Source organism: Lycium barbarum, chromosome 11 (genome assembly GCF_019175385.1).
Source record: "Lycium barbarum isolate Lr01 chromosome 11, ASM1917538v2, whole genome shotgun sequence".
Classification (NCBI taxonomy): domain Eukaryota; kingdom Viridiplantae; phylum Streptophyta; class Magnoliopsida; order Solanales; family Solanaceae; genus Lycium; species Lycium barbarum.
The window spans coordinates 359220-385007 of NC_083347.1; the positions used below are offsets into that span (position 1 = coordinate 359220).

Sequence of the window (25788 nt, forward strand, 5' to 3'; positions counted from 1 at the left end):
GAGATTCGGATAAGAGATTTAAAGCGATATGGAAATGAAATAATGCAAGCGACTCAGATAACACATGATAATCAGAGCACAGGAAATAACAGATAATAGCAGAAATCGGAGCAGATGACACAAGATAACCAAAGCACAGGAAATAACAGATAATAACAGATAATAGCAGAAATCGGAGCACAAGAAATTATATTGCAATAATGCGACTACTAATAAGAACGGATAACGAGACTATCTACTAGCCTTCTACCCTAATTTGGGTCCTCCAAACCCTCCTATCTAAGGTCATGTCCTCGGTAAGTTGTAATTGCACCATGTCGTGTCTAATTACCTCTCCCCAATACTTCTTCGGCCTACCCCTACTGTCACGACCCAACCCCGTAGGCCGTGACTAGTGTCCGTGCTGGACACCCAAACGTACCCAATAATCCAAACCAGCAGACTAGCAGATTATATAAATATAAAAGTCAGTCAACATTACTAGTGTCACAAAGGAACATATATAGCACATGGAAGCCGATAAGGCTATCACAAATCATAGCAACCCAAAACATATACAGAACCCACATGTATGTCTACAGACCTCTACAGAACATAACAGAAACATAAGACAGGACAGGGCCCCGTCGTACCCCTGAATAGCGTACATATATCCAACAGCAGCAGACTGTACCAGAGTATAGGCTCTGGACACAAGAGCGCTCCAGAATAGCAGAATAGGTGTCCTAGGCAGGTGGGTCAGCAAATCTGTAGTCTGTACCTGCGCGGCATGAAAACGCAGCCCCCGAAGAAAGGGGGTCAGTACGAAATATGTACTGAGTATGTAAAGCATGGAACGTAGTAAACAAAGTCATAATCGGAACAAGAGGTACAGAAAAATGAACGGAATATCCAGATTAGCAAAATGCTGATCATAAAGCATAAATAGTACTTACAGGAAACGTATGTCATACCTGGTCCCATTACGGAACAAAATCATAACCGGAACAGAACGTACAGAAATGTGAGTGAGATGTCCAGAGTATCAAATGCATATTTTCAAACATGAAGAGTATGTACAGAAACATATGCCATATCATATCCGGTCCCTGCCAAGGGACTCGGCAGACAGAACGTGGTCACCCCCCGACACTGGTGCCACAACACATAAGGATCAGAAAAGGGGAATAACCCCGTAACATAGCATATCATATCAGATGGCCATATCAGATCATATCATATCATATCAGAATAGTGTACATGGCACAGCATACTCCACAACCCATGTACATGTATACCTGCCCCCTCACATCGAGGCACGGCGAACAATGCAGTAGAAGTCGCTTGAGAACATATCCTGGTCCGGGCTCAGTAGGGGAAACATTGAGGCATCCACGAATAGAGTAGTGAGAAACTAAATGCAGTTAAAATATCATAAATATTTTCAGAGACTCGATGAGGCATATCAATAACAAACCAATTCAATGAAGTCAGACGGGATCATAATAAGTGAGTTTCAGATGTCATAATGAATTACAGAAGCATAACCTTTCTGAAGTCGTTCCGAGTGCCAAAAAAATTTATAAGACTTAATGAATTATTTAAAACAATTTTTGTTTAGTAGTTAAAAGAGTAGTCAGAACATTTCTTTTCAAAAACTGCTCGAAAACGAGCCTTAAGTACAATAAGGGTAAAACCGGGACTAGTGGGCCCACCTTGGGACAAGCAAGGCGGTGGGCTCAAATTACGCATTTTAGGCTTATGGGGTCACCTACGAAGGTTCTACGGACATTCTATAACTTTTCATAAAGTTTGGGGAAGGTTTGCATAATTTTCAAGAAAGCATACAAAAAGGGTTCAATTCTATTAAATGAAAGAGAGATATTTTCAAATGCGGATTCCGATGAGCAGAATATTTTTCGAGGCTCGAATCCGATCCTAGTACACCTAGGGCATGCCAAAAGAAGAATCGGGATAGCTTTACATACCATGTATGCTCTTTACGCCTTTCCAAATTCAATTCTCGTTTCGCCCAAGATCTGCAATTGGTCACATTTACCAATTCTCAATTTCCAATCTTTAAGTATTCAATCTTTATCCATAATTGCCTATAGAAATTTGGGCAGCATCTCCCCTATACATATAGCATCCCCGAGAATTTAACTCGGCCAAAACAATCAACAACAACCCAACAACAACACCAACAACAACAACAATAATCACTACAAAACACAATATAACATAATTATTCATCTTTCCAACATAACGTCATAGCCTTCATTCCAACTTCGTATTTTCAAATCAATATCAACATTCTCGTATTCATTACTAATCAAGATCATTACAACATAATTCGTAAGCATTTCATATCATTTTCACAAAATATTCATAAGATATACAAAATATACAAACTTTCCACCAAAGTCATAATTCATCCAAAACTTCTAATATTCAACCTACATATCCATAACATATTTCCATCTTCCAATTTCATCAACCATAATCATAATTCACATCTTAACAACTTCATTTCCATAATATCACAAAATCATTCTAAAGTGACATAATCTTCTACATTCCAATTCAATGCCAACTTAAGCCATTTAACCTTCATTTACATCATAAGGTTCACCACAACACAACTAACACATTAAACAAAATTAAGAGCCCGTTTGGATTGGCTTATAAGTTGGCTTATAAGCTGTTTTCAGCTTTTTTGAGTGTTTGGCTGGCCAGCTTAAAGTCATTTTATGCTTAAAATAAGCTCAAAAAAATAATTGGACTCATTTGACTTAGTTTATCTAAAGCAGCTTATAAGCTGAAAACAGCTTATAAGCCAAAAAAAATAAGTTGGACTACCCCAACTTATTTTTTTCAGCTTATAAGCTGCAAACAGCTTTAAGCTGTAAGCCAATCCAAACGGGCTCTAATCCATTTCCATTCTACTTCTATACACCACATGGCTATATTCCATATTTCCAACCTCAACCAAAGTCATTCAACTTCCATTTCCAATATGAATTCCACCATAACCACAACTAGAATACAACATAAAATTCAACCCATATTACCTATACAACAATATACATATATGGCCACTTACATATATACACACCCACTTTGCAAACTTTCATATTTCCATAAATTCTACTCATTTCTACATACTACAACACAAACAAACCTTCACAACATAAGAAAAAGGAATTGATTCTTACCTTGTTTTTATGAAAGTAGCAAATTCTTCAACATCTTATTGTTCCCATGCTCCTCTAACTCCAAACAAAATTATATTCGTGATTATGTGTTGCCCGGACTTCGATTAGTACTTCGTAGCTTGAAATTTCACTCACAATCCTCACTTTTATGTGAGATTTAGGCCCCTTTTTGTTGCTGAATTTTCTGGAAAATTTGAGAAGTTTTTAGATGATAAAAATGGGGGTTTGCCCCTTTTTATAAGGGCTGAAACGGCGTCACTGTAGCTACAGTACTGTAGCAGTGCTGTTTCTGCGCGACAGTTCAGTTTGTAGCGTCTATAATTCTCTACTCCGACGTCCTATCGATGAGTGGTTTGTTGCATCATAAACTAGACTTGACGAACTTCATTTTAGGCTTTTGAAACGCCTTAAAACTCCAAATATGCATAGAGATATACCCCTCCAAAGTTGACTAAAAATCTGTCCAGCATTTCTCAAATTTTCGTCGAACTTATTTTCTTCAACTTGCTCGATCTCGAAATATTCCGAAACCCTCCATACATGATATTTATCACTTATTATACATGATAATGACCATATTCTTGTGTTTTAAAATACTCTTTCTCGATTACGACTTACAAGATCATAATCATTCATTATTTAAACAATATACTTAATAATGCCTCATTCCTCATACTCCAAAGTTGTTTTACCTAGTCGTAACTCGACATTCTTACATTCAAATTTAACAGTGTTTCTCCGAAGTACGGGGTGTAACACCTACCTCGTCTGAAACCATCCATGGCCAACCTCTCACACCTCCGCACTGGGGCATCTGTATCTCTCCTCTTCATATGCCCAAACCATCTCAATCTCGCTTCTCGCATCTTGTCTTCCACCGAGGCCACCCCCACCTTATCCCGAATATCCTCATTCCTAATCCTGTCACTCCTGGTGTGGCCACACATCCATCTCAACATTCTCATCTCGGCAACTTTCATCTTTTGCACGTGAGAGATCTTAACTGGCCAACACTCCACCCCATACATCATAGTCGGTCTAACCACCACTTTGTAGAACTTGCCCTTAAGTTTTGGTGGCACCTTCTTGTCACATAGCACTCCGGAAGCAAGCCTCCATTTCATCCACCCTGCCCCAATACGATGTGTGACATCATCGTCAATCTCCCCGCTGCCTTGCACAATAGACCCAAGGTACTTGAAACTACTTTTCTTCTGGATGGCCTGGGTACCAAGCCTTACTTCCAAGTCAGCCTCCTGAGGTGCTTCACTGAACTTACACTCCAAGTACTCTGTCTTGGTCCTACACAGCGTAAACCCTTTAGACTCTAGAGTATGTCTCCAACACTCCAACTTAGCGTTAACTCCGCTACGAGTCTCGTCAATCAGGACTGTGTCGTCCGCGAAAAGCATACACCATGACACCTCACCTTGAATTTGCCGTGTCAATCCATCCATCACTAAGGCAAATAAAAATGGACTAAGAGTTAATCCTTGATGCAACCCCATCACAACTGGAAAGTGCTCTGAGTCTCCTCCTACTGTCCTCACCCTGGTTTTGGCTCCCTCATACATGTCCTTGATCACCCTAATGTACGCCACAGGTACACTTTTAGCCTCCAAGCATTTCCATAGGATCTGTCTTGGAACTTTGTCATAAGCACTAGGGAACAAGGCATCTGATGGATAAAAGATCAGAGTGGCTTCTCACAGAAAAGTTTAAAAAGAAAAAAAAATGAGGGTAAACGGAAAAACCAAAAAAAAAAGAAAAAAAAAAAAAGCCAAACTTTATATTCTGCAACTTCCCTTGACCTCCCATAATCAATTTTCTTCTACTACGAGTCTGCTACATCATTACAGAAGCCAAGAGCTTCAATTTTTTCAGTTTGCAATTTCACAAGAAAGAAGGGCTAAAAAAAGTTGCAGAGCATAAAAGAGAAGATACAGCCAAATCTAGGTCAGGGACTATGCTGTCATTTAAACCTTGTAATTCAACCACACAAAATGGTCCTGGTTAAAGTGAGTACAAGGCAAGAAACAGAGAAGAAAAAAAGAGACGCAAAACTCTTAAGCATTCAATCTTTAGGTTCTGAATATTGACTCTATTACTATGTGTTTAAACCCACTATCTGTTGTAAATCTAGTCAATTTTGATAAAAAAAAAAAATTATACTCCACGTTAAAACTTAAAAGTAATTAATTCAGATAAACTCGGTGGTATGTGGTTGCATTTGCTACTTCAATCAAAGTCTTTTTGGCCAATTGCAAGTTGGCCAGCAGTTGTGCTGGAGTTATTAATTTATCGACATTCGGGCCAGAGTAGTTACGTTTCATTGTCCCATATTAAACTCGGTTGTATTTAGTGGGCTCGCCATATTGACAACCGGCGAAAAATCAAAGGTGCATGTTTTCCTAAACGTAATATGACGATAACAACAGTTATATATATTAGCTTTATACTATAACAGATCTGTCTCTTCTTTCTCTAATATCTTGTTCTTGATCAACCTCTGTTTCTCGAAGAAAGAATAAGGCACAGATGAAGGCGGCACTGCCATGGGCAAGCGGAAGATCACATGCTCTATTTGGCTTAAGCTTCTACTTGCTGGCCATCATCATGTTTGTTCTACTGGTGGAGATAACGGTAGCTCAAAGAAACACAACCACTGCCACCACTGATCCTTCCGAAGGTGCGCTCCCATTCCCCTGTTTTTCTATCCCTGTTTCCGCCTCAACTTTTTTAATTATTTCTTCTATTATATATTTATTTTTATTATTTCATTTTAACTATATAGAAGAGTGAATTTGCTCACTTTTTCGTGGACATTTTCGCAAACAAAGTGAAAAGTGAGGGTAGACGACTCCAAAGTTTTCTGTCAATTCTCCAACAAATACACATTGCCATGTGTGTGTATGATGACGAGCAAATAGTCTGTACCATTTCTGAAAGGTGGGTGCCTAAACGTGGCCTTCAAGAATCAAGACCATCAATTTCTTTTTCTTTCTTACTTAAAAAAAAAAAAAAAAAAAGAGTAGCATGACATCTAGTGTAATTAATTATTTTATTTTGCTACTTTCAATTAAAGTAAACTATTCCTTCCGGATAAAAAAAAAAAGTATCCACTTAGCTTTTTTTTTTTTAGTCAAAAAAGTATTCGCGTATTAAATCAAAAAACAATTAATTCTATCTTTTCAAATTTATCTCTATTAAGTGTTATGTGATCAAATCACAATGTCTATTTAATTAGGAATAGTTATCAATTTACATTTTTTTGAGTGAGTATTTTCTTAAGGGGTGTATAAATGGCTAAATAGACTCTTTTTTTTATCCGGAGGTAGTAATAGGTCAATAGAAAAATTAGATATGGAATTTTAAAAAATAAGAATTTTTTTTAAATCTTATAAATATTAAATTAAGATTACGTAATATACCTAAACTCTATTCCAATTAAAGGACCAAATAAAAATGGCATACTAAAAATAAAAATAAGATACTTGAATTGAAACGGAAGAATTAGCTATAAATTTAAATAGAATATGTATTATGAACTAATAAAATTTTAATTTATTTTTCAAACTTACCAAATTAAAATTTGATAAACAAGTGTTACTCTCCAATTTATAATACTGACAATATAATCTTTTTACATTTTAAAATTAATCAAATCAATTTTCCATCTGTTATAACAGATTGCTTGCATTATTTTTCAAATTAGTTCATAATTGTTAATACTAATATTATTTTGTCTCAAATAAGAAAGGGAAAGGAGTTCTTTTTATGTAAATTGTCTCTTTTTAAACTATTAATGAATTCCATGTAATATTATATTGACAAATTTAAGTTTTCACAAACTTTTTGTGCATAACCAAATATAATACTATGATATTCTTTTTAACTATTTGGTCCCTGCAATTATATATTCTATTTAATTTGATACATAACTATAAATCGTAAATAAAAAAAGTTTCAGTAAAAGAATTTAAAACTAAAACTAGATAGGATAGTCTAAAAATACGCTCATGATCTGAAATTAAATGTAGTATTTTTCATTATAGTGACTTAAATAATACTTTTAATTATGCATCATTTTATCATGAAAAAATAACTGAAAAATAATCATCGTATCATGCTAACATTCTTTTTTATTATCATTAAGATAAATTACAGGCTTAGTTTTTTTCAAAAATGATTTAGACTCGCTCCTCCGTTATAAATTCCACTACTGAGCCGCAAATATGAAAAGTAAGCTCTTCAGCATAACGACATATAATAATTCATCCTTATAAAATTATAATTTCATTTTATGAGCAAGAAATTGGAAGTAATGACCTTTTTGACAATAATGCATAATGGCTCATCCTCATGAATAATAATAATAATAACAATAATAATAATAATAATAATTATTATTATTATTATTATTATTATTATTACTTTAACTATATAGATGAGTGAGTTAGAAGCATGGGTTTAAACCCATGCTTCGTCGTCCGTCGTCCATTAAAAAAAAAATGGGCCCCATACTAAACAACATCAAGCAATATATAAAAAAAATAAAAAAGTAGAACCCACCATCTCCAAACTCACGGGAAAAAAAAGTGGACCCCATATTAACAAAATCAAGAAATATCAAAAAAAAAAAAAAAAGTGAACCCCATATTGAAAAAACAAACAATGTTAAAAAAAAAAAGTGCAGACTTTGTATTCGTAGCAAACACTAATATAATAAAGTTTTAGATACGGAGTACAAACTACAATGTTATATTAATCGTGTTTTGAACATAGTATATATATGCATAAAAACAGTGCAAACTAATGATGTCCAAAGCATGGGTTTAAATCCATGCTTCGTCGTTCGTCGTCCATTAAAAAAAATGGTGGGCCCCATACTAAACAACACCAAGCAATATAAAATAATAAAAAAAATACGGAACCCACCATCTCCACACTCAAGGAAAAAAAAAAGTAGATCCCATATTAACAAAATCAAGCAATATTAAAAAAAAAAGTGAATCTCATACTAAAAAAACAAATAATGTTAAAAAAAAAAGAGTGCAGACTTTGTATTCGTAGCAAACACTAATATAATAAAGTTTTAGATACGGAACACAAACTACAATGTTATATTAATCGTGTTTTGAATGTAGTGTATATATATATATATATATATATATATATATATATATATAAACTTATGTATGTTTATTAGTAATATAAAATATATATATATATAATCACTATCTAAACACAACTACATACACATATATACACTATAATCTAAAGTGTTGGGCCCGTGCCGCACGGGCATAGGCCGTCTAGTTATTATATATAAGCATGGAAGGAGGACTAACACAGCTTCCCATGCTTGTACCAACAGCTTTAGAAATTGTGCACTCAATGAATGCTTATAGTAAAAGCTATATAACTTGTACTCTTTAACTAACTATTTTTTTATCTCACGTGGACATGTGTCATAGTACTTAATATTTATTCTCTTCTCATGTATACACGTATGCACTTATTTATTTCCTCCGTGCATTTTTACTTGTTCACTTTTGACTTTTCACGTTCTTTAAGAATTAATAAATCTCACGTAGACATATGTTATATTACTGAATATTTATTCTCTTCTTTACTTGGGCAAATTACTTGACTTTTCACATTCTTTAATAATTAATAAATGTAGTACTCCCTTCGTCCCGGCTACATTACTATACTCGACTTTTCACATTCTTTAAAAAATAATAAATGTAGTACTCCCTTCGTCCCATATTACTTGGTTACATGACTATACTCGACTTTTCACATTCTTTAAGAATTAATAAATGGAGTACTCCCTTCATCCCATATTACTTGATTACATTACTAAAAATATGTGTCTATCTTTCTATTCTATACTTTTCTTTATTTATATTATATATAAGTGTGGTGAGTGGACGAACACAACATAAAATGCTTGTACCACAAGCTTTACAAATTGCACACAGATAATGAATACTTGTATCAAGAGCTATATAAATTGTACACTTCAACCAACTACTTTCAATTCCACGTGGACAATAAACTGTACACTTTAACCAACTACTTTTTAATTCCATGTGAACATATGTCTCATAGTACTGAATATTTATTGTCTTCTCATGTATACATGTATGCACCGTCTGTGCACTTTTACTGTCCACGTTGATTTTTCTTCTTATTATTAATTTTACCCTTCACATTAATTACTCATTTTTCAAATCATTTTCAAAGGCTATGGACATTATACACCAATAAATATGATTATTATGGTAAAATATATACTCCCTCCATCCCATATAACTTGCCCACTTTTCGTTTTACATGACCCTTAAGAAATCATAAATAAAATATGTATTTTACTATCATACTCCTATCTCTCTCTAATAAAGGGAGCGACTTTTATCCCCGTTTTCCTTCTTTCTCAATACTTTAAACGTGAAGGGAGGGCGAACAATTCTCCGACATATTTATTTCCCCCGTCCACTTTTACTTGTTCACTTTTGACTTTTCACGTTCTTTAACAATTAATAAAGAAAGTATATATTTTATCATAATATCCATATTTATTAGTGTAGTATAGTCTCAGTAGCCTTAGAAAATGATTTGGAAATCAGTAATTAATGTGAAGGATAAAATAAGAAGAAGAAAAATTTCTTTCTCTTGATATGTTAACGTGGACAATTACTTTTGACTTTTCACGTTATTTAAGAATTAATTTGGTGATTTACGATATAGCATATATCTTTCTAATTTTGATTTCTTTGTAACAATTCTTTTTATCTATAATTGTTAATATAAAAAATTATAATGTAACTAATTAACCCCTTATTAACATATTTTTTAATTAATTTAATAAAAATATGTTATTAGTTTTGCTTTTAAAAAATCCAATATATATAACACAATGGTTCTTATTTTTGGATCTGAACGGTTAATTAATTGAGATGGATATTAACTTGTCGGTATACATATGAGATATTAAAGAATTTAAAAGAAAAAATCTAGGATCAAAATATTAATTTTCCCTCACCTTCTTACTACTTTTCTTTTTCACATCGATGAACAACTTTCTTTGTCATGATAATGACAAATTTTTAAAAATTATTTACAAAATACAAACCTTAAAAACTAGTTAATTAAAGCGAATAAACACGTTCGGCCTGTGCATCCCACAGGCATATATTGTTAGTACTATTCAAAGATTCATAATCCACGGGGAAAACATCTTAATTTTGTCCGCTTTAGTCAAGCCGACACTATTTTCCGGGAAGATCTCACTTGAGTGGAAGTCTCTCGATACGTTACACCATGTAACTTCTATTATTTTCAACCATTAATGTGGTATTTAACGTTGTCTTTGTGCCATCAGTATCATTTGATGTGATACTCTTTTTGAAGTCTGCTTAAAAAAATAGTAAAAGTTATGTTTAAAATAATTCAATATAATTTTTATTTTTTATTTTCACAAGTTACAAAATTTCAGTATCTTTCTTTTCTAAATTTAGTACTACTTAACTAAATAAAGTTACTACTTAATCTAAGTGAGAATAGCTTTTTTTGGTCGTCCTCACAGGGGTCTTTAAGTAACTGTACTTCTTTATTGTTTTTTTTAATACAATTTCAAATCCTTTTATGCTTACATATGGGTGGAAGACAACATGCGAGATTGAGATGGTTTGGGCATGTGAAGAGGAGAGACACAGATACCCCAGTGCGGAGGTGTGAGAGGTTGGCCATGGATGATTTCAGACGAGGTAGGGGTAGGCCGAAGAAGTATTGGGGAGAGGTAATTAGACACGACATGACGCAACTACAGCTTACCGAGGACATGACCTTAGATAGGAGGGTTTGGAGGACCCAAATTAGGGTAGAAGGCTAGTAGATAGTCTCGTTATCCGTTCTTATTAGTAGTCGCACTATTGCAATATAATTTCTTGTGCTCCGATTTTTGTTATTATCTGTTATTTCCTGTACTTTGATTATCCTGTGTTATCTGCTCCGATTTCTGCTATTATCTGTTATTTCCTGCTCCGATTTCTGCTATTATCTGTTATTTCCTGTGCCGCTTGCATTATTTCATTTCCATATCGCTTTAATCTCTAATCTCTTATCCGAATCTCTTAACCTTATCTGATTTTTTTTTATGCTTTTATACTTTTATTGAGCCGAGGGTCTTTCGGAAACAATCGTCCTACCTTGGTAGAAGTAAGGTCTGCGTACACTCTACCCTCTTCAGACTCCACGATGTGGGATTTCACTGGTTTGTTGTTGTTGTTGTTGTTGTGTTGTTGTATGTGGGTGCCATATTTTGACTTTTCCTTACATTGCCCTCATTCATTTCTGGACACCAGACCGACAAAGACCTCTATATTTGGGTCCCACGTCCAATTCAACTTTTCAGGCTATTTGTTGTCCTTTCTTTTCATTTTATTACTTCGATTGTCTTGCACTCCCTCCTGTTAAAAAACAATGTCGATTGAGCCTTTATTTATTTTTTAATCAAAAAGAGTATTAAGTTTTCAAATTAAAAAAGAATTAATTTTATTTTTTTCATATTTTTTCGTATTAGTGTTAAGTAACCAAATTTCAATACTTATTTAATTAAAGATAGTTTAGTCAATTACCTATTTTTGCGTAGAAGTTTGTATTTTCTTAAGAAATGTACAAATGACTAAGTTGACACTCTTTTTGAACAGGAGGGAATATATTTTTGTAACGCCTAATTGATAAATTTTCCATGTACGTAAGAGATGACATGCGAGAACCACATATGGTATTCGGAGATTTCTAACGTCGGGTTTTCTTTTAAGCCCTCTTTTAAATTGTTTGACAGTAGAGGCAATTCATCAACTGGCGACCAGCAACCTTAAATTTCTTTCTAAAGTATTCTTGATCTAACTATAGCATATATATTTTTTATAATCAACAATTTTTGAATTACATTTAAAAGCTTAAAAATCTTTCTAATCCTTCAGAAATTTGTTGCAGTCTTATTTCTCATCTTCTTAAGTATAGGTTTATTTGGGAGTATGTGATGTTTTTAACTTTTATATTTAGGCCATAATAAATGACTTTTAACATAATCAAGAAAGTATTAATTTTTTTAATTTTTTTTTATCATTTAGATAAGTAAATTTTTACACAACCAAAAACCCATATTAATTTTTTTTTATATTTAATTAAGAATAATTTAGTGAAAACACTTCTTACTTTTTAGGGGTGAGTGATTGTTAACTAAGAATTAAGCTTTTTAAGCATAAAAATTAAATAGAGAGCTAAATTGATTCTTGAGGTTCATTTTAATGAATTTAAGGTATTTCTTGAATTTCATCAAAAACTAAGGTTAAAAATCACGTTTAACTAGCATAAACACTTGACACATAAAATAATAAAAATACAAAAATAATTTTTATTTATAATTTTGGCCGACTTATAATTATCATATTAGTTATATTATATCGAATCACTTGCATCCTTTTGATATTTGCTAATTTCCTACTAAACACGCTTCCTTATAAATATATTGTTTTTAATAATTATCAAATTGTATAACGGAGAGACGTAATAATTATGAAAAATTATCAAGAAGATATGGTTAACCTACAAGAACAACATACCCAGTGTGATTTCCCAAGTGGATCTAGAAAAGGTAGGATGCATGCAAACCTTAACTCTACCTTTGTGGGGCTACGATTAACCTACAATTACATTAAATTAATTATGTGATAGAAAAATATAATACAAATTATACTTATTTAATAAAAATTACATATTATTTCATATTTTGAGTTTAAGCCCGGGCCTCCAATAACTAGTACATTACATAAAGTAGGAGGAAGAGAGTAGTATATAATTATACGAAATTGAATTATTTAATATTGTAATTACAAATTAAATTTATAATATATGTTAGTAGCAATTAAATGTGGTTCAATAACACTCCTAAAACTTAATCCAAGTAAAAGTACGTCACAATTTCAAATATAAAGAAAATGACAAATTTTTCCCCGATGCAGGGACAGCAAAAATTAAACTGGCCTTTTTGCTAGGGAAATTCAATGTTTCTACGAGAATTCTTCTTCAACGATCCTTTCCTCTAGTTTTCTTTTCTTTGGTCGTGATAAAATTGATGTTACCTCTTTTCCACTCACTGTGTGTTTATATGTGGTGTGAAATTTTGGAAGTGAAAAGATGAGGACATTCAATTGAATTGGAAGTACTACTTCGTATTATATGCACTTTTTGATCTAACTTCTTTTCACTAACCTTAAATTCATATTTGTATTAGCATTTGTGCATTGTTTACAAGATCAAGTTTGTAACTCTTTTTTTTTTTAATGTTTATCTTGGCATCATCGATTAGACTCTCACAGTTTTGAGTTATTGATACTGCAGCCCGTATTTTGAACTCCATCTTCCAAAAATGGGGAATTTCTGCAACAAATCAGTGGAACATAAGTGGCGAGTTATGCAGTGGAACCGCCATTGATACTTCTTCGCTCCAAAATTTAAGTCCCGGCATCAAATGCGACTGTTCTGCCAACAACGGAACTCAATGTCATATTACTGGCTTGTAAGTCACTCAATCCGCGTTATTGACATTTGTTTAAGAGACGAATCTAAGACTTAGAGGTAATAGGTTCTCCTTTTAATGTATATACATATATAGAGAAATATCTTTTAAATGTCAACAATTTGTGGATACTAGGCACGCATTGAGTGAGGTTGCAAGTTCTAATAGGTACAAGCCTCAGTTGAGCTGAGTTAAGTGACAATTGTTGCCAAGTTAAGGAAGCCGTCTATGCATTTCGCCTTAAATTTGAATTTATTTTAATGTTGACCTCAAAGAATCTTAATAGTATGTGCTGCTGCTTCATCTTCTTCTTGTATGCAATAGGATGTATATTTAGTTACCATTTAACTCTGACTTCTCCTTTCAACTGTTCTTTGCAGGAGAGTTTCTGGATTGGACGTCAGGGGTGAAATTCCAGATGAATTATGGAGCCTTACCTTCCTCAACATTCTGTACTTGCTTCCTCCCAAGTGTTGCTTTTATCCTATACTGTTCATGTTTTATCTCCCCACTACTGATATTTTAGTTATGAATTGCAGCGATTTGAGCCAAAATTACTTAACAGGCACACTGTCCCCATCCATTGCCAATCTGACTCGGATGCAATACCTGTATGCCTACTCTATTTCAGTTATTTATGCTCAATCGTGATATTTTTGGTGTCGACAAGTTTGGAATAATTTAGATGTTTGGTGTCTCCAGAAGCATTAGCATTAATGCTTTATCAGGGGAGATTCCAAAGGAACTTGGGTTGTTGACTGGCTTAATATCAATGTACGTTCTCATTATGTCCTTTGGACCCTTGGTTTCATGATAATAGTATTGATTATGAAGAGTATCGATCTTTATCGTTTCTTCTGCTCTTATTCACCTCAAAGGATGCAACTTCCCTTTGCTGCAGTGGTCTTGGCACAAACAACTTCTCTGGACCTCTGCCTTCAGAGCTTGGAAACTTAACAGGACTGAAAGAAATGTAAGTTATGATGCATTTATTGACATCTTAAAAACTGCTATCACGTCAAAATCTTGTTAGAGTTTAGCATTTTGCATGGGAAATATACTATGTGTTTATCAAGATCATATATTGAATTTTGATCTTATTGCATTGTTTATACATCAAATGCAAGGCCTGGAAATTATATCAGTTGGAGCAGGAGGTTGTCAAGATCGTTTTGTCTTCAGTTCATTCTTTTAAGCATGTCCACCATTTAACTATTCTCCCAATGATCTAATGCAATCTGTTGTTCTTCTTGCTCTATTTTCGTGCTAGTGGAGGGGTATAGGAGTTTAACCCTTCTCTGATTTTCTGATGAAGTAATTGTTCCTTCTGTCACGAGTATGATAAGCTACGTTAGGTTCTTAATATGTGTCGCATGTCACCTGATTTTCAAAAGATGCAGAATACAACATGAACATGACATATGACTCTCATTTTACATGCATTAGCATCCTTCTTTTGTTTCTCTTTCTGTTCTTCTACATGTTTGAAGCTTTAAAAATCTAATTTGGACATGGAACATACAGAAATACTCCCTCCGTCCACTTTTACTTGTCTACTATTCCAAAAATAGATTTTCACTTTTACTTATCCACTTTCGCATATCAAGAGAAAACTAACGGTATTATTTTTCCTGTTTTACCTTTAGCATTAATTACTCATTCTAAATCATTTTCCAAATTCATTAAGACTATACACTAATTAATATGGGTATCATGGTAAATTATGCACCTTATTTATTATTTCTTAAGGGGTGTGCAAAGTCCATAGTGGACAAGTAAAAGTGAACGGAGGGAGTAGAAATGAAGGGAAAATAGTATATCTTGAAAATAGTATATCTTGACATATATAGCACACAGTTGAGACATAACTGATGCCGAACAAATCCCATATTTGACAAAATATCTAACATGCATATGATAACCACTTAGAAAAATAAATAAATATGGACAATGATAAGTTAACTTTTAAGTTATATAAGTTATTTTCACTTGAATAGGGCCTTTCTTTAATATTTGTTTATCTTTTCTGAAGAGAAAATTGTTTCCTTGCGTAGTTATATCGATAGTTCTGGTGTTAGTGGTCCAATACCATTGACGTTTGCGAAAATGCAGAACTTGGATACAGTGTAAGAGCTCTCTGTCACATGCTCCTTCACTAGCTTCCCATTTTTTACTTGGAAAAATTCGTGTAGTAAATATCACTGCAAACTTAACTATTTGCACTTTCAGGTGGGCTTCAGATAATGATTTACTGGGAGGATTCCTGATTTCATTGGAAATAATTGGTCAAAGCTTACCGCACTGTAAGACCACAGTTACTTGAACTATGTCCAGTTTGTTATTCTCAAATTCTTTCGAGAATTGCGTCTTACTTTTTGTGTACAGCATTGCTGTAATGCTCCTTACTGCATCTCTTCTTTAGCATAGTCTGTGACTGATCTTTCTATTGCCACAGGAGGTTCCAAGGAAATGCTTTTGCGGGTCCAATACCAGCTTCTTTTTCCAACTTAACCTCTTTGACTGACCTGTGAGTTCTAGCAAATGTTTTTATCCTTAGTCAACAGTTTAAAATCCACTTTTATATGTAGCAGAATCTGATACTTCCTCTTCTGCATAACTAACAGGAGAATAAGTGATCTATCCAATGGAAGCTCTTCATTTGACTTCCTCAGGAATATGAAGTCTCTAAGCAAGCTGTAAGGAACATGACATAGCACCACATGCTACAAAGCTTGATATTTTATTTCTTTTCTTTTTCTCTGACCAAATTTGGTAGTAAGGCTAGTAGGTAGTCTCACTTATTTTCGCACTAGTGGTCGTAGTTTTGCTCTATTGTTTATTGCCCTTTGATTTCTGCTTATATTTGTTAGGTTTTGTCTTTCCAGGTTGTTTTATCATGACTTCTTCGCTCTTGTTATTTCTCATTTTCGCATTGCTCTGATATGCTTGTCCTTATCTGACTTTGTTGTCTTGTTTTCTCTTGAGCTGAGGGTCTTTCGGAAATAGCCTCCCTACCTTTCAAGGTGGGGGTAAGGTCTGCGTGCACTTTACCCTCCCCAGACCCCACATTGTGGGATTCCATTGGGTATGTTGTTGTTGTTGTTGACCTGTTTACAGGGTTTTACGAAATAACAAAATTTCAGGTTCCATCTCACCTAACATTGGAGAATACCAGAGCCTGTCATTACTGTGAGTTCTGAGCATGATAACATTCTTATTAACTTTTTAATCCGCACTTGTATGACGATGGCATAAACACTTCTAACTGTATTCAACTTACATACAAGTGGAAGATGTTGAAGCCCTCATAGATCATTTGCAAATCCTTTGGCTAACTTTTACTTATCTTTTTCTCAGGGATTTGAGCTTCAACAATTTGACTGGGCGTATTCCAGATGCAGTTTTCAATCTGAGTTCGCTGACTGACCTGTAATGATCTAATGTTTGCTTATCTTTGATACCACCTTAACGATGTCTTCATGTGCTAATGCCCTTCTTGATCATCAGATTTCTTGGTGACAACAAGCTAACAGGTGTCCTGCCAGCTCAGAAGAGCCAGTTTCTCCAGACTATGTGAGCAACTCTTTGTTTTATATGATTTCACCGTCCAGTATCCTTTCTGTTGGAATGAATATGCTGAACTTTCAAACATTTTACCATCTTATTTACATTTTACCATCTTATTAAGCAGAATGAAGGATTATTTCTGTTGTAAGTTATTTCCGCATCTTCCTTACTGTGACTTTGAAGCCTTACTTGGTAATGCATGATAGGACCATACCAGAGGCTTTACTAGATTGGTCCATAATATCTACCATGTAATTGTGTGTATAATTGAGTTTGTTCATCAGTCTAAAATTGTCAATTATCTCTCTTTCAAATATTATCTGATGCTGTAATTTCATGCGGCTGAAGCAACGTCTAAATTGTTACTGCTCAAAACCTTTTTGTCTATCTTTCTAGATCCCACTCTGTCTGGCTTAATCCCATCGCCATAAAGCTTAATGAGTAATTATTTCTTGGATGAAATAAATGCTTGACATCTTCTATGTTTTGGGTGCAGAAATATTTGAAATGTTTCCCAGTTGTTGCTTAACGTCCCTTCATTTCATGTAGAGATTTATCATACAATGGGTTATCTGGAAGCTTCCCTTCTTGGATCAATGAGAAAAATCTACAATTGTATGTATAAAGATAGCTGAAATTTATATAATGCTTCGCCCACTCTTTTTTCCCAGTTTCCACTGTGATCATCATGCTACCACTGATATTTGACGTTTTGCAGAAATTTAGTTGGCAACAACTTTACAATAGAACAATCAGACAATGGGTAATCATAAATCTAGTTGTCAACAATGTTGTAATTATAACTGTCTCCGTATTCAAAAGAACTTAAGTGGGTGGAAACTTCCTTTGTATTCAGTTCTCTGCCTTCGGGGTTAAATTGTCTTCAACGAAACTTCCCTTGCTATCGAGGATCTCCGATATGTAAGTTCTTCGTATAATCCTTGACGACAAAAATCCTACTCTGTGTTTCTCGTTCATTAGTATGAATAAGTCTGAAAATATATTCTGCATTTTGCGTTGAAAAACCACAATATAAGAATGGTCAATATTGATCTAGTTGAATTGTAATATACCTAAATCTGAAATATTTGCCTACATTTTATGTTCTTATGATAAGTCGTTTACCAAGAAACAAGAAGGGGGAGTTGAAGTAGGACATCTACCAATCTATTCTACTGCTAGTGCTAGCATTCTAATATAAAACTGTTTTACTGGTTTCTTATCTTCTTGTGCATGGCACTTTTCATAATTCACAGATTCCAGCTTTGCAATTAAATGTGGAGGACCTCCAATAACATCTACTAATCAGATATTGTATGAGGGGGAGAGTGAGACTCTGGGTCCAGCAACATATTTCATGACTAGTACAGGGAGGTGGGCTGTTAGTAATGTTGGTCTGCATTCTGACCGTCCAAATCAGAGCTTCACAAGCTTCTCCTCACTTCCCTTTACAAACACCTTAGACCCAGAGCTCTTCCAAACTGCACGAATTTCCGCTGGATCACTTAGATACTATGGCTTGGGCCTTGAGAATGGTAATTACACTGTGAACCTCCAGTTTTCTGAGTCAGAAATCTTAAATCCCCCAACTTGGCAAAGTCATGGAAGACGTGTATTTGACATATATGTGCAGGTATGCATTAGTTCGTAAAATAGCTTTTCTCCACTTTTAGATTTTCAGATGACCATCCTCTTGATTGGTTTAGAATTGGGAGGGTAAAAGCAAAGATCATCACCAAGATAATCATGAATAGTTGCTTGGTGTTTTCTCCTCAGTCAGTAAGTTGCTTTCAAAATTCAAGATTTTGATACACCAACGCTAATCAGGTTTTATTTCTGAATTGGGCTGCTAAACACCTCAAGATTTCAGTTCTTGATGTCATTTCCTATTTTGGATATGGATCAGTGATTTCTTATTTTATTACTTAGATAAGAGCCTCATAAGAGAGCTGTGCTCAGTGTCCAGCGCCCCCCTTCCCTCCCCTAACCAAGTATGGAGACCAGGAACAAGGGGAAGCAAAGAAAAGTTTTTTATGCTCACCTGCAAGGAGAAGAGGGGCTATACCTTCAGACACCTGAACAATCATGATCTCCGGAATTTGTAGAAGTGTGTCTTTCTAACCATGTCATATTTTAAGGCTATATAGAAACCCTTAGTTGCCTAGAAGACATATTATTCATAAACAAATAAATTTGGAAGGATTTGGGTCCGAAAAAAGCATCACTTTAACTTAGTAATTTTATGGTCATCTTTTTCCAGGGAATTACCAGACCCCACATTGTGGAATTTCACAGGGTATGTTGTTGTTTTTTCCAGGGAATTCGGGAGTTGAAAGATTTTGACATTCGGAAGGAGGCCGGGGGAAGGTCCCTCAGAGCTGTTCAAAAGCAATTTAAAGCTCAGATTTCTGAAAATCATCTTGAGATACATCTCTTCTGGGCTGGAAAAGGGACCTGCTGTGTACCTATACCAGGCGCATATGGACCTTCCATATCAGCAATTAGTGCAACACCAGGTATCCATGAATTACAGCCCAAAGTAAATTAGATTCTCTTAAATGTAGGCAATCCAAACTGTATGGAGACTGCTAAGCTTTTCTACAGATTTTATTCCAACTGTTAGCAACCAGCCTCCTACTACACAAAAGAACCCGTCTGGTCGGATTGTGGGTTTTGTTGTTGGAGTTGGAGTTGCAGTCATAAGCTTGATTTCATTATTTGCTGTCTATTACTTAATTCAGAAAAGAAAACAGCAGAAGGCTCTGGAGGATGAAGGTAAGAAATGCAAACTGATCTAGAATGGTTCTGTCGTCTTTGATTTTTAAGTGATTCATCTATCTTTAAGTTTAACTGCTTCTTGAAAGCTGTCCAAGACCAGATTTTACAGGAAAGTTGGCTTAGCAACACTTCCATTTCAAGATTCTTTTTGTAAAAGCTTTCTTGGAAATGTTTATGGTTTATTTCTTGATTTTGACAATTTGGTTTAGAAAAGCAAGAGTTAATGCAAGGAGTCACATGGATTCCTTCAGTTTATTCAGTGTATGCGCTAGTTTGCAAGTCCCAGAAACTGATTCATTTGGCTTATTAAGGACATGTTTCTCTTCAAATTTGTAGAGTTCCTGGGGATCAATGTCAGACCCTACACTTTCAGCTATTCAGAACTTCGAGCTGCAACTGCTGACTTCAGTATTTCTAATAAGCTTGGAGCGGGAGGTTTTGGACCAGTTTACAAGGTAATCCATTATTCTACATGAATTCCTGACGTAACTAGTGTTCCCAATATTGCTATGTTTGTTGCATGCACCTATAGCTCACATGTTTCTCAAATAGACCTTGTTCTTTTCAAAGCCTTTCTCTTGAGTGATTTCGTTATTTCCATTCGTAGACATTGTGGCCACCAATTTTCTATATCTCTGCCATCAAGAAATGTTTTTATGACTAAATACTTGTGCTTTCTTGTTTGCTTTAGTTTTGCTATGAATTATGGCAAACATGATATGATTTTACTGAAATCGTCTGAATGGTGAACCAATTGTTGTGGTCCGTAGGGAACACTTGAGGATGGGAGGGTTGTCGCTGTTAAACAACTATCTGTGGCATCTCATCAAGGAAAGAGTCAGTTTGTGGCAGAGATTGCCACTATATCTGCTGTACAGCACCGTAATCTTGTAAAACTCTATGGTTGCTGCATCGAGGGAAATAGACGTTCACTTGTTTATGAGTATCTTGAAAACAAGAGTCTTGATCAAGCATTATTTGGTACTAATATACAATGTCTTGGAATTTCTGCCTTTCCTCGTATAGGAGAAGAAAAACACTTTTCTGTTTTATAAAACGATTACTGAGATTTTCCCTTCAATTGCACAGGCAATGGATCTTTATATCTTAACTGGCCTACACGCTTCCAGATATGCTTGGGAGTGGCAAAGGGTCTATCATATCTTCATGAGGAATCTCGACTCCGTATTGTCCATCGGGATGTCAAAGCCAGTAATATTCTGCTTGATGCAGACCTAAACCCTAAAATTTCAGATTTCGGATTGGCAAAACTTTATGATGACAAGCAGACTCATATAAACACTCGTGTAGCAGGCACAATGTAAGATCCTCAAAATTAAATGTGTCATATTCTTTCACTCCTTTGCTATAGTTTTGTTTCATGAAGCTCGCGAATATTTTCTTGTAGAGGGTATCTTGCACCAGAATATGCCATGCGCGGATATCTGACGGAGAAGGCTGATGTGTTTGGTTTCGGAGTTGTAGCTCTAGAGATTGTCAGTGGTAGACCAAACTCTGATGAGAACTTGGACGAAGACAAGATCTACCTTCTTGACTGGGTAAAGTCCTATCCTTCTTTGCTTGTAGTAAAGCATTAGAACAATGAAATATATATGTTAATCCTTGGTTGCTGCTGCAAGTGGTTATGCAACTTCTAGCTTGTTAGGCATTTAATTTAATGAAAAGAATGGAAGATTCAACAAATACCTTGGATTAACGAAATGGAAGAATTTTTTCCTTTGCATTCATACTACTTTTCATCTCTGTTGTCTTTTATGACTGTGACTTATCACGTTGTCCTGTGGTTCTTACATGTATCGTTTAATTCTAACCATGTTCATCGCTTATGACTGACTCCTCTGTACACTGCTCTTCTAGGCCTGGCAGCTTCATGAGAACAAGCGCGAAACTGAGCTGGTGGATGCAAATTTATCTGAATTTGATGTAGACGAAGTGAAAAAAGTAATGGGGATAGCTCTCCTATGCACTCAAACATCCCCAGGATTACGACCCTCAATGTCCCGTGTAATAGCAATGCTTACAGGAGATGCTGAGGTTGCCACTGTGACTTCCAAACCTGCATACCTGACCGACTGGAAATTTAGAGAGTCAACGACCTTCATGACTGCTTATTCTTCCCAGATGCACAATTCATCAGCGAGTACAAGTACAGCCGGAAATACAAATTATTCACCGTTAGATGCTGACACACCAATGCTCCATGACATCATTGGAGAGGATAGATAAAATCTTTTATTCTTCAGCCAGAGATGAAGCGAGACATCTGATAAAAATTTTCCCCTTTTGTTTGCTTTGAAGACTTCTTCTTTCTCTAGATTCTTTTTGCATGTATTATATAACCATTTGTGTATAGGTTTTCATTGATTTAAGAACACTTGACCTATCTTTTGAAAGAGAGTCATTCTTCAATGGACTCAAAAGATCGCTATGACTAAAGATACATAATATTGAAACACAAAGGGGGAAAAGGAAGGTGATGGTGGTGATGAGAACTCTTTATTCTCCCGTGCTCTAGCAGTTACGCTCCCTACACCACTACTCTGCCAGTCAGGTAGGGGCAATCAGTCCGTAGTGACGGGAATAGTATGAGTGGGGATCCTTATCAATATAAAACGTGTATGCCACCAAAAGCCAAAGAATTTCTAGGGAACAAGGCATCTGACGGATAAAAGATCAGAGTGGCTTCTCGCGGAAAGGCTTAAAGTGAAGACAAATGAGAGTGAACGGAGTTGCAGGGACATTCTAAAGTGCAATGTTCCATTATTGGGAACTACAAATTGGCAGAAACAACAAGCAATCAAGCTAAAAAAAGAGCTGAAAGTACTAATTGGCTGTTCGACAGTTGCATTTATCCACCATAGCACCCTGAAAAAGTTGAGAATTTATTGCGCAACCTTTGGTTGGCATTGGTGCAACATTACCTATTGATAAATCCCTAACTTTAGTTCTTTTTTAAAATTTTTAATTGATTCAATTGTGAAATAACACGACATGCGTATCTAGGGAATAATTTCTTCAAAGCGAATTCTCCCTAGATACATCTATTCAATTTAATTCTGAATTTATTTCGAATATATGATATATTAATTGTGCTAAAGATTTTAAATCTATTTTCACTAAGTCAGTCCAATAGATTTAAAACTCATTTTTCACTCAAATATGAAATAACCAAAAGCCGAACTATTTATTCTGCAACTTCCCTTGACCTCCCAGAATCAATTTTCTTCTACTACTAGTCTGCTACATCATTACAAAAGCCAAAAGCTTCATTTTTTTCAGTTTGCAATTTCACAAGAAAGAAGAGCCAAAAAAAAGTTGCAGAGCATAAAAGAGAAGATACAGCCAATCTAGGTCGGGGACTCTGCTGCCAATTAAACCTTGTAATTCAACCACACAAAATGGTCCTGGTTAAAGTGAGTACAAGGCAAGAAAGAGAGAAGAAAAAAAGAGACACTAACTCTCAAGTGTTGGATCTTTAATGTTCTGAATGTTGAATCTTCTACTATGTGTTTAGACCCACTATCTGTTGTAATATTTGTGAATTTGATATATAACTTTATACTCACGCATCAAAAGTATTACGTAGGTTCAGATGAACCCGGCGCTATGAGGTTGCCTTTGCTACTTCAATCAAAGTGTTTTTGGCCAATTGCCAAGTTGGCCAGAAGTTATGAGAGCAGTTATGTTTCATTACTCCGTATTAAACTCAGTTGTATTTAGTGGGCTCGTCAGTCGCCATATTGACAAAAGGTGCATGGCATAGTTGCATGTTTTCCTAAACCTACTATGACGATAACAGCAGTTATAAATTAGCTTTATACTATAATGGATCTCTCTTGTTTCTTATCTTGTTCTCGACCAACCTCTGTCTCTCAAAAAAAGAACAAGGCAGAGATGAAGAAGGCGTTGTCATCGGCAAGCGGGAGATCATATGCTCTATTTGTCTTAAGCTTTTCCTCCTTGGCCACCATCATCATGTTCAGTCTACAGGTGGAGATAACCATAGCTCAAAGAAACACAACCACTGCCATCACTAATCCTTCTGAAGGTGCGTTCCCATTTCCCTATTTTTCTATCCCTGTTTGTGAAGATTCTTTTTCTCTTCTTGCTCTGTTTTCGCCTCAACTTCTTAATTACTATTCAAAGATTCATAATCCATTGATAATCATCTCTTGACATATGCCAAGTTGAAGTTTCATCATGTTTTGTTATCTGCTGGGGTGAAACATCTTAACATTGTCCGCTTTAGCCCCGACACTATTTTCCCAAAAGATCTCCCTTCAGTAGAGTACATCTGGCAGGGGCGAGTTTAGGCACTATTTTTGGAGCACGTGAACATTATGATCTCGTAAACTGGTATTTTATTTATATATTTTCTAAAATTATTATAATACTAACTACTGAAACACATACTACAAAAGACTAAATGGTGCACTTGGTTGAAAGTTAACTTATTTACCTAGAGGACTGGGGATCAATTCTGCTCAATATATTTTTTTCTTCTTTTTATTTTTTTTATTTTTTTATTATAGTGATGAAACCATGCTTCAGAAATCCTAGATTTGCCTCTGACATCTTGGCACATTATATGGTATCATCAATTAGATTATCATAGTTAAGAGTTATTGATACTGCAGCCCGTATTTTGAACTCAATCTTCCAAAATAGGGAATTTCTGCAACAAATCAGTGGAACATTAGTGGTGAGCTATGCAGTGGAACCGCAATTGATACTTCTTCCTCCAAAATTGAAGTCCCGGCGTCAAATGCTATTGTTCTGCAAAAAACGGAACTCTCTGTCATATCACTGGCTTGCAAGTCACTCAATCCGCGTTATTCACTTTACTGACATTTGCTTAAGGGACGAATCTAAAACTTAAAGGTAATAGGTTCTCCTTGTAATGTATATACATATATAGAGAAATATCTTTCAAATGTCAACAATTTGTGGATACTAGGCACGCATTGAGTGAGGTTGAAGTTCTGATAGGTACAAGTCTCAATTGAGCTAAGTGACAATTGTTGCCAAGTTAAGGAAGCCGTCTATGCATTTCGCCTTAAATTTGAATTTATTTTAATGTTGACCTCAAAGAATCTTAATAGTATGTGCTGCTGCTGCTTCTTCTTCTTGTATGCAACAGCATGTAGTGTACTGTTCAAAATCATTTACATACCATGTATGAGCTTCTCTTTTCAATTGATCTTTACAGGAGAGTTTCTGGATTGGACGTCAGGGGTGAAATTCCAGATGAATTATGGAGCCTTAACTTCCTTAATAATCTGTACTTGCTTCCTCCTAAGCTTAGTTTTTACTAGTTTTCGGATACGTGTGTTGCACGTGTATTTCATGCTAATTAGTATAGATTTTTTAAAACGATATAGTTAATATTACAATAAGTGGATCACATGAAATTTAATATAGAAAAGTGCAAGCTCAAACTAATGAAAATAATGAGCTTACATGGTTAATATTTATTGTCATTGTAATGCACAATCTAACCAAAAATTGCTATCTAATGAAGTTGAAAGGATATCTTTATCTTCAAGGGAGAAAGAAATGTTTCTTTAGCATTATTGTTTTCTTCATTACTCCCGTCACTATTTTAGTTTGTAGTTGTACACAGTCTATGAAATG

At 35.0% G+C, this 25788-nt stretch overlaps 1 protein-coding gene and 1 pseudogene across 3 annotated transcripts; one reads left to right on the forward strand and one right to left on the reverse strand.

The window, feature by feature from the left end:
* Positions 1 to 93: 93 nt before the first annotated feature.
* On the reverse strand, positions 94 to 5543 carry LOC132618126 (uncharacterized). 3 transcript variants are annotated; one of them, XM_060333194.1, is made up of 3 exons: positions 3195 to 5543; positions 1968 to 2018; positions 476 to 760 (listed from the first exon to the last, which is right to left on the reverse strand). In XM_060333194.1, exon 1 carries the CDS (start codon positions 4766 to 4768, stop codon positions 3887 to 3889), a length of 882 nt encoding a protein of 293 aa, XP_060189177.1. In that variant the 5' UTR covers positions 4769 to 5543; the 3' UTR covers positions 476 to 760; positions 1968 to 2018; positions 3195 to 3886. The 3 variants fall into 3 exon arrangements, with proteins under 3 accessions (XP_060189175.1, XP_060189177.1, XP_060189176.1); XM_060333192.1 differs by lacking the exons at positions 476 to 760; positions 1968 to 2018 and adding an exon at positions 94 to 359 and having other exon boundaries at positions 3954 to 5543; XM_060333193.1 differs by having other exon boundaries at positions 476 to 2018.
* Positions 5544 to 5601: 58 nt separating this feature from the next.
* LOC132618121 (probable LRR receptor-like serine/threonine-protein kinase At1g56140) lies at positions 5602 to 22547 on the forward strand (annotated as a pseudogene).
* The last annotated feature ends 3241 nt before the right edge of the window (positions 22548 to 25788 follow it).

What these genes read in the sequence shown, in the direction of transcription:
- LOC132618126 (XM_060333192.1), bottom strand. Translation starts at nt 4,768, where the DNA reads ATGTATGAGGGAGCCAAAACCAGGGTGAGGACAGTAGGAGGAGACTCA. An exon ending in GATGGTTTCAGACGAGGTAG is followed by an intron (nt 360 to 3,953) that starts GTGTTACACCCC and finishes TCGTGACAGTAG; the next exon opens with GGGTAGGCCGAAGAAGTATT.